The sequence below is a fragment of the Myotis davidii genome, unplaced genomic scaffold (genome assembly GCF_000327345.1).
Source record: "Myotis davidii unplaced genomic scaffold, ASM32734v1 scaffold430, whole genome shotgun sequence".
Lineage (NCBI taxonomy): Eukaryota > Metazoa > Chordata > Mammalia > Chiroptera > Vespertilionidae > Myotis > Myotis davidii.
Window position 1 is genome coordinate 1,563,742 of NW_006285247.1, and position 14,309 is coordinate 1,578,050.

General features: G+C 37.9%; 1 protein-coding gene across 18 annotated transcripts in view; it reads left to right on the top strand.

The window, feature by feature from the left end:
• Positions 1-11,563, top strand: part of PICALM (phosphatidylinositol binding clathrin assembly protein) — a 73,520-nt gene extending 61,957 nt beyond the window's left edge. For 12 of the 18 annotated variants that reach the window (XM_015558837.1, XM_015558841.1, XM_015558838.1 and 9 more), the window contains 2 exons: positions 8,166-8,268; positions 9,696-11,140. In XM_015558837.1, the coding sequence (XP_015414323.1) occupies positions 8,166-8,258 (93 nt within the window). In that variant the 3' untranslated portion in view covers positions 8,259-8,268; positions 9,696-11,140. Of the gene's footprint in view, positions 1-8,165; positions 8,269-9,695 lie in introns of all 18 variants that reach the window. The other 6 variants (XM_015558843.1, XM_015558844.1, XM_015558847.1 and 3 more) reach the window with 2 other exon arrangements.
• Positions 11,564-14,309: the final 2,746 nt, after the last annotated feature.

A 14,309-nucleotide genomic window follows, 5' to 3' on the forward strand; every position in this document is an offset into this window, starting at 1 on the left:
TATTTTCCCAGGCTCCCTGTGTTCCTTGCCTTTCTAATTTAATCAGTTACCTAGATACTTGAATGACCTTCTATAGGTAGTATTTGTAGCATCTTATCTCTACATTCAAAAATCTAAGGAAATGAATCTAAATATAAGTGAACAGATGAGGCATCCCCTCAGTTTTCCTTATTTATTAAAACTACCTCACAAAGTCTCTTGTAAGAGTAATAATGAGTAAACAGAATATTCAGGGTCTTCAATCCCCATGCCTTTACAATTCTTGATAAGTATCCAGTGTTCTGCTCCTACTTCTTTTCCAGAAGTCCTTCATCTGTCATAAAAATGGACTTACTCTTTACTCATTCTCTGCTCATCTCATTTCTTTTCAGACTTTCTGAAGTCTGAAGTCCTTTTCCTTGTTCTGCATTATTTTTCTTTGTAGAAGTTATTACTACCTGATATCTGTCTGTCTGTCTGCACATCCATCCATCCATCCATCCATCCAATCTAGCAAGAGACCCTGATACTAGATTGTAAGCCTTTTAGAGCAGGCTTCTATGTGGCTTGTTTAGTTCTGTGTCCCTGGTTCCTAGAATGGTACCCAACTCATAAGAGGTTTTGAATATTATTTGTCAAACAAGTAGATCTGATTGAAAAACAACTTTTCCATCATGTAACTTACTGTTTTCATTCACTTGTAACCATTGAGAATATAGCAGTGTTCAAAATTGCTTTAACTTATTGGTTAATAGCTACCGTAAGCTAAAATGTTAGATGACCGTCGCCTGAGGAATGAAGACACCTTTAATTTCATGATTAAATAGTTTTAGTAATTTTAAAAATAAACTGTCTTTAAAGTAGGTGAGATTTTTCTCATACTTTAATTATTAATGATTCTTAGTTAGTTCCTTGGATTAATTTTATCCATTCAATGCTAGCTAGAACCAACATAATTTTTCTTAATGAATTACTTTTTAGTTTTTCTCATCTTGCTCTATTTTTGCAATTAGATTGAAGATTCTTGAGGGTAGAGGACATCTCTTCATGCATTATAAAATAAATGGTAGTTTGCATATAAAATGAAATCCCATCAAAGTAAAATCTTTTCATCAAATCCCACTTCTATAGCTATTGCCAAAAATCTGTCCCTCTTCCTTGAAATGTTTTAGAAGCCATTCCTTGCCCAGGGAATACCTTACAGCTCCTGTTTTCTTGCTTACTTACTCTTAAAATCAAATTAATATTTTTGAGAGTAGTTTAGCCCTCCCAGATATGTTTATCTTCTTGCTATTTATTTAGTGAGCGTCCCAAACATTGTACTTTGTGATCTACGTTATTATTTAGGTTACTCTTAAGTGCTGCATTAGTGCTTGCTAGTGAGAAAGTTGCTTCTGTTCTTTAGGAAATTGTCTTTATTATAACTTTAATTTCATAGACAACACTGTATTATTGAAATTATGCCTTTCTATACACTCAACCCTTTTGTGTCCCCATTTTTTATGCTGGCTTATTCTTTATTTTTCAGATAATTTTTTGTAACTGCTAGTTGCTTAAAGAAGGGTACTGAGTTCTTCTATTTCATGCCTAACATTGTGCATTTTAAAAAGAAAAAGTACATTAGTGAATCTTCCTAGGTATTTGACTACATGGAAAATACTAGATCTCTATAGTTAAAGCTTTTTTTCCTCTTTGCTTCCTCAGTTTTGCTCATTTTTTGATTGGTGGTTGCAGGTTACCGGTGGGTCTGTTTATTTACTTACAGAGAATGGGGACTCTTAAACCTTCTCTTCCTGGTGCTTAGTTTTAGTTTCTTTTGAAAGTCGCTGATGTGAAGTAACATGTTGAAGAGGAATGCTTACAAGGCAGTGGAGATGTTAAAGATCCTTGCAGGGGAGGGTTGTTGTGCTGGTTATGTTCCTACCTTACTTGAAAGAGGAACTCAGAGTAATTCCTCATCAGTCCGTTTTCCAAAAGCAACGTGAGACCATAGAGTGTTTAATTTGATCATTAATTTTTAACATAAGCACATTATAAGTTTTATATGTTTCTTGAGTGGTATTGGGTGTTTTTATGGGAGATTGCCAGTTTTGTTTATGGAGGATAAGGCTGAAGATACAAAATGGCGGCTGTGTTTTTGTTTGTAATAGCCAATTTTAAGTAGGTCTGACATCAGTTAAGTGTCTAAAAGGAAACAATGGTTTGTTGTACTCACTTTTTACCCTTCCAAATAGGGGGTACTGTTGTAGGCTTTAGATATTGGAATAATTTGAGTCTTACAAAAAATGGCCTTTCTAATGACTTTCTTGTATGTAAGAACTAATGGCTGTCTTTGCTTTCAGGCTAGTTTTGTGAAGTCCGTCCCCCCCCACCCCCCACTTTCTTGGTGTGTTAATTGTGGGTGTTGGCATTGCCTCTTCTGTCAGCTGATCTGCCCAGCTGTATTTCTGTGAAGGCTTTTTGCTCTGTCAGCAGTGTTTTGTGCTCATTCAGCCTTACCTAGTAGAAGATAGCATGAGGGAATTTACTTTAGGATTGGAATTTAGTGTCATAGCTGAGAATGGTTCTGGAGTCCCCAGCGTACACCACAGTTAGTCACAGCTAAAATTTGAGGATTCCCATTCAGTGATCACTGTAGTTAATAAGACAGCCTGTAGAATAAGACCATTTTAATGGTGGTTTTGCTGAGGATGTTTTTTCTAAAAGCTAAAAAACCAGAATGTATTTGTAAAATCTTGGGTGACTGTGAAGTTCTACAAAATCTTCATGATGAACATATAGAGCAGCGGTTCTCAACCTGTGGGTCGCGACCCCTTTGGCAGTCGAACGACCCTTTCACAAGGGTTGCCTAAGACCATCCTGCATATCAGATATTTACATTACAATTCATAACAGTAGCAACATTACAGTTATGAAGTAGCGAAAATAATTTTATGGTTGGGCTCACAACATGAGGAACTGTATTTAAAGGGCCAGAAGGTTGAGAACCACTGAATTGTAGAGCATTGTGTGTGTAGAAAGCACAGGGCTATATTGACTGTGTAATATTTAGTAGAGAAGTCTCGTTTTAGAAGTTTCTCTACTCGTACTTTAGCTTGTTCCAGTATGTTAAATACAGCTATAAATTCTGGCGGAATTGAAATTAATTGGGAGTGCATATTTTTGAGAGGAAACAAAGCACCAACCTTGGAATCAGCAGATCTGCATTTGGGTCTGTTATTAGTGTCCTAGAGATGCTGTACCAAAGTGTACCACAAACTCGGCCTAAAACAGTGGCCGGCAAACTGTGGCTCTTCCACAAAATACCGACTTTTGCACATGGGCCACGAAGTTTCAATCGCACTGTACGTGCGCGCCCACACATGGTATTACGTGGAAGAGCCACACTCAAGGGGCCAAAGAGCCGCATGTAGCTCGGAGCCGCAGTTAGCCGACCACTGGCCTAAAACAATAGAAATTTATTCTTTCAAGTTCTGCGAGGTTAGAAGTCCAAAAACAAGGACCATGTTCTAGAACAGGGATGGGCAAACTTTTTGACTTGAAGGCCACAATGGGTTCTTAAACTGGACCGGAGGGCCGGAACAAAAGCATGGATGGAGTGTTTGTGTGAACTAATATAAATTCAAAGTAAACATCATTACATAAAAGGGTACGGTCTTTTTTTTTTTTTTAGTTTTATTCATTTCAAACGGGCCGGATCCGGCCCGCGGGCCGTAGTATGCCCACAGCTGCTCTAGAACAGTGATTCTCAACCTTCCTGATGCCGCGACCCTTTAATACAGTTCCTCATGTTGTGGTGACCCCCAATTTCATTGTTACAAATTGAACGTAATTAAAGCATAGTGATTAATCACAAAACAATATGTAATTATATATGTGTTTTCCGATGGTCTTAGGCGACCCCTTAGGTTCACAGGTTGAGAACCGCTGCTCTAGAAGTAGGGTCCTTTTCCAGCTTTTAGTAGCCCCAGTTATTCCTTGGTTTATAGCTGCAACACTTCAACCTCTGCCTCTGTCACATGGCATCCTCCGTGTCTCTGTCTTTTCTGGGCACTTCCTCCTTTTATAAATGATGACACCAGTCATTGGATTAAGGACCACCTAACGACCTCATCTTAGCTTGATTACAACTGCGAAGACCATATTTCCAAATAGAGTCACATTCATAGGTATCCAAAGGTTAGGAAGCACTTTAGCATAGCTTTTGGGTAGAGGACACAGTTCAACACAGTCTTAACCCAGCTCCTAACTAATTTGGTGTTTCAGGGCAAGTGGCTTATGTAACTTGGATGAACCTCAGTTTCTTTATAACATGGTGATTTTTACCTTATATACTTTATAGGTTTGCTATAAGGATCAAATGAAAATATTTTTAATAGACTTAGGAACATCGAGGTTTGTTGTTTTTTTAAAAAATTATTTATTATAAGGAGGTTTTTATTTTTAGACAAATGCTTTAAGGTTGACCTATTTTCAGAAATTATCCCTATTCACTGAGTTGTCCCTGTTTCCAAATTCTAACGTATTAAAATACAGTTTACATTTCTTTCCATGAATTACAAGTTGTTTTGATTATAAATAATTCATAGTTTTGAAATCTTAATTATGACTCATTATTATTTGACGACATCAGATAAACACATAGATAGGATAGGGTGGTCATGGGCTACATTAGGGCCTGACTCATTCACGTGGTCTAAGGACTGTGGACATTGCACAGGAACCAGATGCAGGGTTTTTTTTTAATTGTTTATTAATTTTAGAGAGAAGGGAAGGGAAACGGACAGACAGACAAAAAGAGAAACAATCAATGTGAGAGAGAAATATCAATTCCCATTCTCATCCCAACTGGGGATTGAACTAGCTATGTGCCCTGTCCATGAATCAAACGTACGATCTTTTTGGTGTATGGGATGATGCTTCAACCAACTAAGCCACCAGACCAGGCCAGATACATCGCTCTCTAAAAGTAGAGCACCTGAATTGACTCAACATTTGTAGAAGTGGTATCACTCTGAAGTACCAAGCTTTGTTTTATAATTAAATTTTTTTTCTCCAACTTAATATAGCTTAGACACCGCCTGTTTGTGGGGGAGAGAAACCTTTTTTGAAAATGTCAAAGACAGTGGTTCTCAACCTTGGCTGCACCCCATAACAAAGAAACAATTTCCGGAGGATGAGGCCTAGAAATCAGGATTTTAAAAAGATTCCCAGGTGATTCTAATGTGCAGCCAAGGTTGAGAACCACTGGTCTAAGACCAAGGAACTGCCTCCTTTGACATTTTTAGTGGAAGCCAGTATATAAATCAGGTGAAAGCAGGTAGCCTCAAGCTCATATATGGAACACAGTTTGGATTTTTTTTTTAAACCAAACTAGAGCATCGGCATACAGACTGAAAGGTCTGGGGTTCAATTTTGGTCTAGGGTATGTACCTTGGTTGCAGGCTCAACCCCAGCCCTGGTCGGGGTGCATGTGGGAGGCAACCAATCGATGTGTCTCTTTCACATCAATGTTTCTCTCTCTGTCTCTCCTCCCACATTCAATGGAAAATATCCTCAGTGAGGATTAGCAAAAATAAAAAGAAATAATGGCTCTACTTAATAGGATTCTGCAGAGACATTAGCTGTAAAACTGAATCATGGAATAGTAGGTTGTTTTCTGATAATGTTTAGAACATGGCCAAGCCACTGGTGGTGCATCTGAGTGCACTTGCATAGAGATATAAAAATACAGTGTGGTGTTTCAATATCTTATACTAAAGATAATGCTATTCCTCACCTGTCTCTGTGAAGTGTGGCTAAAAGACAGGTTTTTCTCTACTGTATAAGGTCGAGGGTATTCCTCTGTGTTAACAGTTTTAAGTTATTATAGACGTTAGCAGCAGTCTTCAGTTGTAGAGAGGTTTGGATACAACAGACCTTCAAAGAGAAATGCTCCTAGGTCACTGTCCAGTGCCTCCTGAGACGAGATGATTAGTGCTTTGAGAGTGACAGGAGTAATGGTGGCCTAACTCTGTGATGTTACTGATGGGCAGAAGCACAAGATGGGGTTTATTGAACACACATTCAGGAAGTGGCTAACAGAGGCACTAGATCTAGTCAACCTACAGGGCAGGCCCTCGACCTTGCATGGTGTGCCTATGCTTTGGTACATGTGCCGGAACCAGTGGTACCAGATGGTCCAGGGTTGCTGCATGGCTCTGTCCTTGACGCTCTCTGTAGTCAGCCTAACCAGTCTGGGCCACCTGCTTCAGATGGGTATTGATGATATGAAACTTACTGCAGGAATATTAAGTTTTATTTTCTCATGTTTTAATTTAGCTACATATTTATAGGTGTGAGACATACGTCTAATTATTTTACCAATTTAAGAAATAGTAGAAGTATAGTTAGAAATTAGCACGTTTTCTCCCAAGGAAAATTGATCCTCTTCAGCATTATTTGTAAGTCTCTAGGAATTCTCTCTACCTGTATGCTCATACATTGAGGTGAATAAAAGTGTTCCCTTTTATCATATTCTTCAAGGGCTTTATCAGGTCTTCGGACTGCTGCTCTCATGAAAACATGTGATTTAAGAAGACATGTTAGTGTGAGGCTGTCATAGGAGATTTGTGACTTTGAATGCTATCTAATTGCAATAAGCAAGGTTTTTGTTTTTATTTTAACAAAAAAGAAAATTTGTTTTGGAGAAAAATCCAGTAAATCTTAGACTCCCTACAGTTCAGTGATGATGATCACCAGTCTCTGATTAGTTATCCATGGCTGGTCTAAAGGGGGCGAAGGAGACATCTTTCTGATTAAGTTGTACCTTAATCTGTCTCTATGTGAATGATATTTGAATCCCCAAACCCAGACATGCTGCTTTGTCCTCCCATCTGTAGCTGCTTGTGTAATTCCATCATCTTTTCCATTGTTTTTGAACATTTATTTCTGAGAACAAGGTATGAATTAGGAAAATGACTCAACCACTGATAAAACTGACAGTAATTTCTAAGCCTACTAATTTATCTTGGCATCCAAAACAGCACATTGCATATACATGTGATATAGTGTTTGCTGAAACTCAATTGGCTATTTAATCTCTATAGTGTTTTTCTTTAAAAAATAAAATAAAAAGGTAGAAATGAGATCACTTTGAGCCAATAAAGACAGATTTGGGATCATGAAATCCTTTATAGGATTTGAGTGTTGAAGTATGAATTGAAACTTTTTACTTAAGTAACTTTGATTTAATACTCAATTGAACGCCCATAAAAAGGACAGCTCATTTTATAATTGCTCTGTGCTTACATGACTCTGCAATCTCATGCAGGGGGAGGGGAAAAGTTACAAGTTCTGAACTAAAATGGCTTATGTCTGGTTTGAATACACTAAATGTAGGCTCAGTGAAGGAGATACATATATGAAAATGAACATCTTGGCTCTTCAGGGACTGTCTTTCTTTGAGGGAATAGCTAAGATGATGTTATTGAGTTCAGCAGTCTACTTGCCTTAACATACATCCAAATTAAATGATAGAAGAAAATTCCAAGAATCAAGCAAACATATTTAAGCAGGAAGCAGAATAAAAAATCTTTAATTTCCTAAATTCTGGCAGTTAGCCTAGGTGACCTCTAAGATCACTTTCCCCTCCCAGAGTGTACACATCAGCTCCGCCCTGTCTAGGTATCAGGCAGGAGCCAACTCTATGTGCAAATAGTGTGAGCACTGGCGACAGGACTTTGCATGTCCTGTGAAGAAGGAAGGAAAAAATACTGCAGCTCGATATGTTTGGTCTGGACTAGGTCATAGTTTGCACAGCTTTTGGCAGACAGACTGGACATAGGAAGCCATCTTCCCTCAATTATAAACAACAACAACACAATTGTGTGCTTCTTCCCTCTCTGATACACATATAGCATAAGAATCTTAACCGTGGGTCAGCTTAATATCGACCTTTTTGGGTAAAAGACTTTCTTCCTTTGGAATTCCAGAAGCAAAATTTTTCTGAAAGACACATACCATTGGATGCCCTTTAGCTTGACATGTGACTGAAATTTTTGTTTGAATTTCATTTTCTACAAAGGCTGCCTTTATATTTAAAGTTGACAAAACAAAAACCACTTCTTTCATTACATTTTCTGCTTTCATGTTCTGTCATTCTGAGCTCTTTTTTTCTTTCCCTCTCTCTGTCTTCTTCCCCCTAGCTGTCGGCAGCATCCAGCCCCTCCAGTCACAGTCCTCACAGAGCTTCAGGAAAGGACCCTTTTGCAGAGCTCTCTTTGGAGGATTTCTTATAAATCACTTTAGGTATTGCTGCTTGTTGGGGGAGTTGGGGACTTAAGTACTTAAAAAATTTATCAAACATGAAGCACCATTCACTCTTCTCCTTAGTTCTTTAAAGGACTCGGTTCCCTCTCTTCCTCCTCCTCCTCCTCCTCCTCTATTTTTTAGGTGAAGAGTAAAAACAGATCAAGATAGGACAGAAGGGACAAATAACTTTTGGAAAATATCTTTAATATAATTAGGAGATATTAAATCAAAGGACCATTTCTCATGTTTACATGGAAGCATCCACTGCTCACATCAGGTGATGAGAACAAATACCACCCTTAAAAATTGATGTTTTAGTCAGTTTAACAGAATCATAGAGAACAAACAGCACCGTTTTACACATCGGCTCAGAGCTTGATGGGGAGCATCATTGGTTTAACATAATGGCCAGGGTGAGTGTGAAAAATTCATTTTAACAGTTTCTTTAAAGGGCTATATTTTTATGTATGCCCTTTCATCTAAAAATAGTAACATTCCCCCTCAACCCCCCCCCAAAAACAACTAAAACACACAGCTTATATTAGTACTAGAGGCCCAATGCACAAAATTTGTGCAAGGGGCTCGGCCCTCGCAGGCCCGTGGCCCCTCCCACTGGTCGTTCTGGAAGGTTGTTCCAGAAGGTCGTTCTGCCGTCTAGTCTAATTAGCATATTAGTTCTTTATTATATCAGATTATTTATTTATTTTTGTTAAGGGCAAGTGAATCCTTGGGGCCTTTTTGATAGAAGGCTTGTGCGTTTGATCCACACTGCCTGCTTTTGCTGGAAGACAGTGTAATTTGTTCTTGCTGCTATAGCCCACAGTGCAGGTATACCTTCTAGATCTTGAGTTTGTACTCTTCTGATTTGATAATAGTTTACTATTACTTCTACTTCTCTGGATGAGCAGCTTAATGGATATCATGAGGTGGATATCATGAGGGAAGGGTCTGAGTGAACAGTGACACCCAATTGAAAAGTATTTCCTTGTTGATCTTTTGGATTTTTATTTATATTGTAAAGAAATGATTTAGTAAGCATAATATTACTATTCCTTTAACTATCTCTAATTTTATGATATCATTTGGAAATAATGTTTTAAATTTTGCTTTCCTAAAAAAGATTTTACATGGAATATTTATGTTCATGGAGAGATTTTCTGAACTTATGAAAAACTTGTTCATTTGCCTTCTTCTACCCCCTGGTTTTTAGTAATTAGAAAGATATTTATAATTATGCTTCAAATTTTGAGTTCTGCCACATGATAAACTGATAATACTGTTTTATAATTGAAGTTTGTGATAAGCATGCTATGAACACTTCTGAGCCAGTTAAATGGTAAAAGTCACAAAGCGGTTTTAGTTGTGAGAAGACGTCCTACAGTGCAATGAATTAATAACTTAACATGCTTTTTTTTCTCCCCCAGATACAGTTTATGTAACTAGATGGAAGAGAATGGAACTATTTCAAAACGACAAGTGCTCAAGCAGCAAATACTTACTTGCAGCAAAATCCAAACTGCTGTCTCATAAACTCTCTTCTTCCATTAGAATGCTACAGTAACACAGTGGAGGCCCATGAAGGAAATTGGGACTAGTCTATAGGAGAATGTATTAATACAGTTTATAAAGCCAAGAATTGCCATGATTTCAGACTAAGATCTGTCTTTCTGGTGACTAACCCTTCAGTTCTTTCAACTTCTATTAATACCCATAATCAGTAACCTACCAAGAAAAGCCCTCATTTGGAAAGTGCAAAATTTGTATTTGGAAAAGCTGCCAGAGAGAAGAGCTGTGTCCTTTACTGTAATGCAACAGGACTCTGGGGGGATCAAAATCATAACTCTCGATTATGCAGTATCTTTCTTTTCTCCAATCCTGACAAAAACAGTAATTACAGTTAATTTTTCTTTTTTAAAAAAATTATATATTCAGTTTGCAGTAGACATTCCTTAAGTATTTGTATTTATTTATGATTATCAATTTACGTAACATTAATATTGTATCAAACCTCCTTATGAAAATGAGTATGGATGTACACAGTATGTTTGATTTTTATCCACAAGAATGAATCTGATTCAGAATGCTTTTCAGCTGACATACAGAGCACTAAATATTTTAAGGCAAGTCCATAGGTCTGAATCGCTTAAGAATTTTCAGTCTCTGTGGGATTTAAGACAGCATTATAAATGCATTAATTCTTATAGTCAACCCTGTGCCTAGGATTTTGCAAGGGAACAGTTCACTGACTAGGAAAAGCACTACATTAAATTCAGCATTAGTGCATTGGGAAGGAACTTTACTGCTTTGTGCTTGGCATGTCATTATTTTCCATTTGACATTAGGGCCTTTCCAAAATGAATGTGAGGAATTGCTTTCACTTCAAGACTTTCCTTCTTTTCAGTAAAACTCGAGGAGGTGTTATGGGGGGGAGGGAAAGGGACAAAATCCTTGAACCTTTTATTTGGCTCATGCCATGTTATGATCATGTACCTTTTAAACAAGGGTAAATAATATCTTTAAAGTTGATATCTAGCCAAGAGTTTAGTTAACAAATAAACTGCACTGTTGATCGGTGCTTTGTGTAAATACATCTTAACATTTGGGTTGAGAGGGGCCTTAAGAAGGAAAGTTTGTTGTAGGAAAGCAATTCTGTACATGAGTTTAAGCATACTTGTTGCATTGTCTTTGCAGATTCTATTTTTGTTTACAATATTAAAATGTATGTTAGCAAAAATGGGTGGATTTTCAAATAAAATGCAGCTTCCACAAAACTTTTATGTTATTCTGGTCTGAGGTACATTTTCATTTTTTTTTCTTTGTCATCAGTATCATCATTTTCTTTGCTAATAAAAGTATATGCAGGTGATTATATTTGCTGATTTAATAGAAAGTAAAGTTTATTACTGTTTTAACTTAATTTCCGAAAAGACTTATCTTAGTACTTCTGATTACCTTCTAGGCTTATTGATAAACTAAACTACTTATTAAAAATTTTCATTTTTGCCTTTTGATCAGATGCCTTTGGTCAGGTAAGTTCAAGGAGGAGAACGCTTTGAGCATTGACATACTGATGCATGTGGTTATGTCTGCCAAAGAAACCTTTGACTGTATCATGTGTCATATTGAACAGTAAATAGGATTCAGAATACATAATAGAGGATTAAAAGCTTTGTGCATTGATAAATGTTTGCATTATATTTGCCATGGTTGGAAAAAATAGCCTTTAATCAATATACTTTGTTAATTTGAACAGTTTTTAAGTTTCATAATTATTAAACCATTTTCATATTAATTGGGAAATTGCTCTTTTGTAAGTTAACTTCCTTAACATCACAGATTTTTATTTATCCCTGCTGGTGTTTGAGTAGGTGTTATATTTGAGGTCTGTGGCTTGTTACTTTTATGTTTCCTTATATTTGTTGGTATGTTTCAGTTTGTGAAGATGCTTTGTAAATGTTTCCATCTTATTTTTTGTTCACACAGTTTTTGGGCTTGTTGGATACGTAGGTATTGTCCATACTTTACCCATTTTACAGATTAAAATCAGGAACTAAAAAAGAAACTTGTTCAGATCGATGAGCTGACAGACCGAGGAGTCAAGTCTAGTTTCGTGGTTCATTGTTTTGCCTGTGACCTGCTGTTGTTAATTCAAATGTGTAAACTGAAAAGAGAATTTCCCTCTTGGTCTATGACCAGTCTTTATTCCCAGATGTTCTTCTCCTATGGATCACATGTCCTGCCTCCTTTCTGATGCCTAGACATTAATGACAAGGAAAAACACAAAAAACATATGCTTATATTAACTTAATCAAAATATAATAGGTGAGGTAAATCAGCTGTAGAATGCTAATTAAACCAGGTAATAAACCTGTACATGTCCACACCATTTTATGACCCAACCAGCAAAGTTGGTAGTGGCTGCAGAGAAAGATAAGATTATTAGAAGGCAGCTGTACTCATCCCAAATCATTTTCAAAATTGTTTGATATATCACAGAGTATTATGAGGAGCCACAGCACTCAGCTTGATAGCTCATTCTTACCTTTCAGAAAAGGTAGCGCCACCGTTTCCATCAGTGGCCTCTGCAACTATCCTAGGACCTTCTCCAGCCACACTTGCTCCTTCCATGGTTCTGACCAGCCTGTTGGAATTCTGTCTGAATAGGTACTGAATGGGAAGGCTGCAATGTCATCTTCATGCAATCTCAGAAAACCTCAACTAATTTCTTGTCTTTATTAAGAGGCAGTGTTCTATTCAGTGTGTCACCAATCGGAAATATTTTCTAAGTTGCTAGCTGGTATTTCTAGTCTAATTCTGGTATAAACACTTAGTAAATGTTCCATTGTTATTGATGTAGCACACAGGTGTAGTTTTTATGCTATATGAAACCACCCACATTGTCAAAAATTGTGTAAAGCTCTTTCTATGGTATTTCTTTTGGGGCAGCTGTGACTGTCTTGAGGCAAAGAGCTAGAAATAGAAAAAAGCAAGGAGAAAGTTAAATTGGATTCCTAATACCTTCTCATTCAAATCTCATTTTCTTTACCTGTTAAAGCTAATTTCAAAAGTTGGTTTTGAAATAAAAATTGCTGTGTGAGAATCTCCTAGGGAGCTAAACCCTGCCCTGCCTGAGCCTTCTACAGCCAGACACCCCTCCTGTCTCCCTTGAGTCTAGGCAGTTGGCAGCTGTCCTCTCTTGCTCTTGACTGGGACTGGAGGGCAGGAAGTATCACGAGAAGGGAGCAGCCCCCACTCCCCTTTGTGCACCTGGACTCCAGGCTTCTGCACTCAGGCGCACAATTTACCACTGATTTCCTGGCCTTTGTAGAACATGACTGGAAGCATGAAACACACTACCCTGGCTCTGCCAGCTAGCCTAGTAGCTGTTCTAAGAGACAAAACAAAATCTCTTTTATGATCATTTTTGTCATAAAGTAGGTTCCTGGCACAGAGCTCCTAAAACTTATAATTTCCTGTGTGTTCAGAGTATAGGAACATCTTTTGTTCTGGTTCTTGTATTTGACCTGTTTCTGATACAGCGCTCCTGAATCCCTGGGAATCTTCCTGGGTGATAGTAGTGAGGTGACTTGTCAGGCTCCTGAATAGCTTTAGATTGGGAGCTGGTCACCAGAAAGACCCAACCATGATTAAAAGCTTGGAACTTGACGTCTCAACCCCAATCCTCCATGTAGGGGAGAGGGACTGGAGACTGAGATAATGATTGATTATGCCTACACAGTGAAGCTGTCATAAAAATACCAATATTGCCAGGTTGGTATGGCGCAGTTGTTGAGCATTGACCCATTAACCAAGAGGTCACTGTTTGGATTCAGATCAGGCCACATGCCTGGGCTGTGGGATCAGTACCTAGGCATGCAGGAGGCAGCTGATGGATGATATTTCTCATCGATGTTTCTACCTCTATCCCTTCCTCTCTAACAAAGCAATAAAAACATTAAAAACAAATGAATAATTCAAGGGGTTTGAGAGCTTCCGGGCTGGTGAACATCCACATGTCAGGAGGGTGGTGTACGCTAACTCACAGGGACAGAAACTCCTGCACTCGAGACTCTTCCACACTGAACCCATGTTATTTCTTGATATGGCTATTCATCTGTATCCTTTATCATAGCCTTTATTATATAATAAACTGGTAAGTGTTAAGTGGTTACCTGAATTCTCTGAGCCATTCTAGCAAGCAATTGACCCAAGAAGGGGGTTATAGGAACCCTGCATAGCTAGTCAGTCAGAAGTACCAGTGACAACCTAGACGTAGAATTGGCATCTAGAGTGGGGGTGGGGGAGCAATCTGTGGGACTGAGCTAACTCTAGTTGGTGTAAGAATTATAGGACACCGCTGCTATTCTGTGGTTGGTATGGAAAATCCATACACCTGGTATCAGAAGTATTAAAAAGAAGGTGGACTATTTAATAATTGTTTATTAGTAGCGTATGTCCATTTGGAGAAGGGGCAGAATTCTCTACCCCATACACCAACATAAATTCCAAATTGGTTAAAGAGTATACGTGTAGAGAAT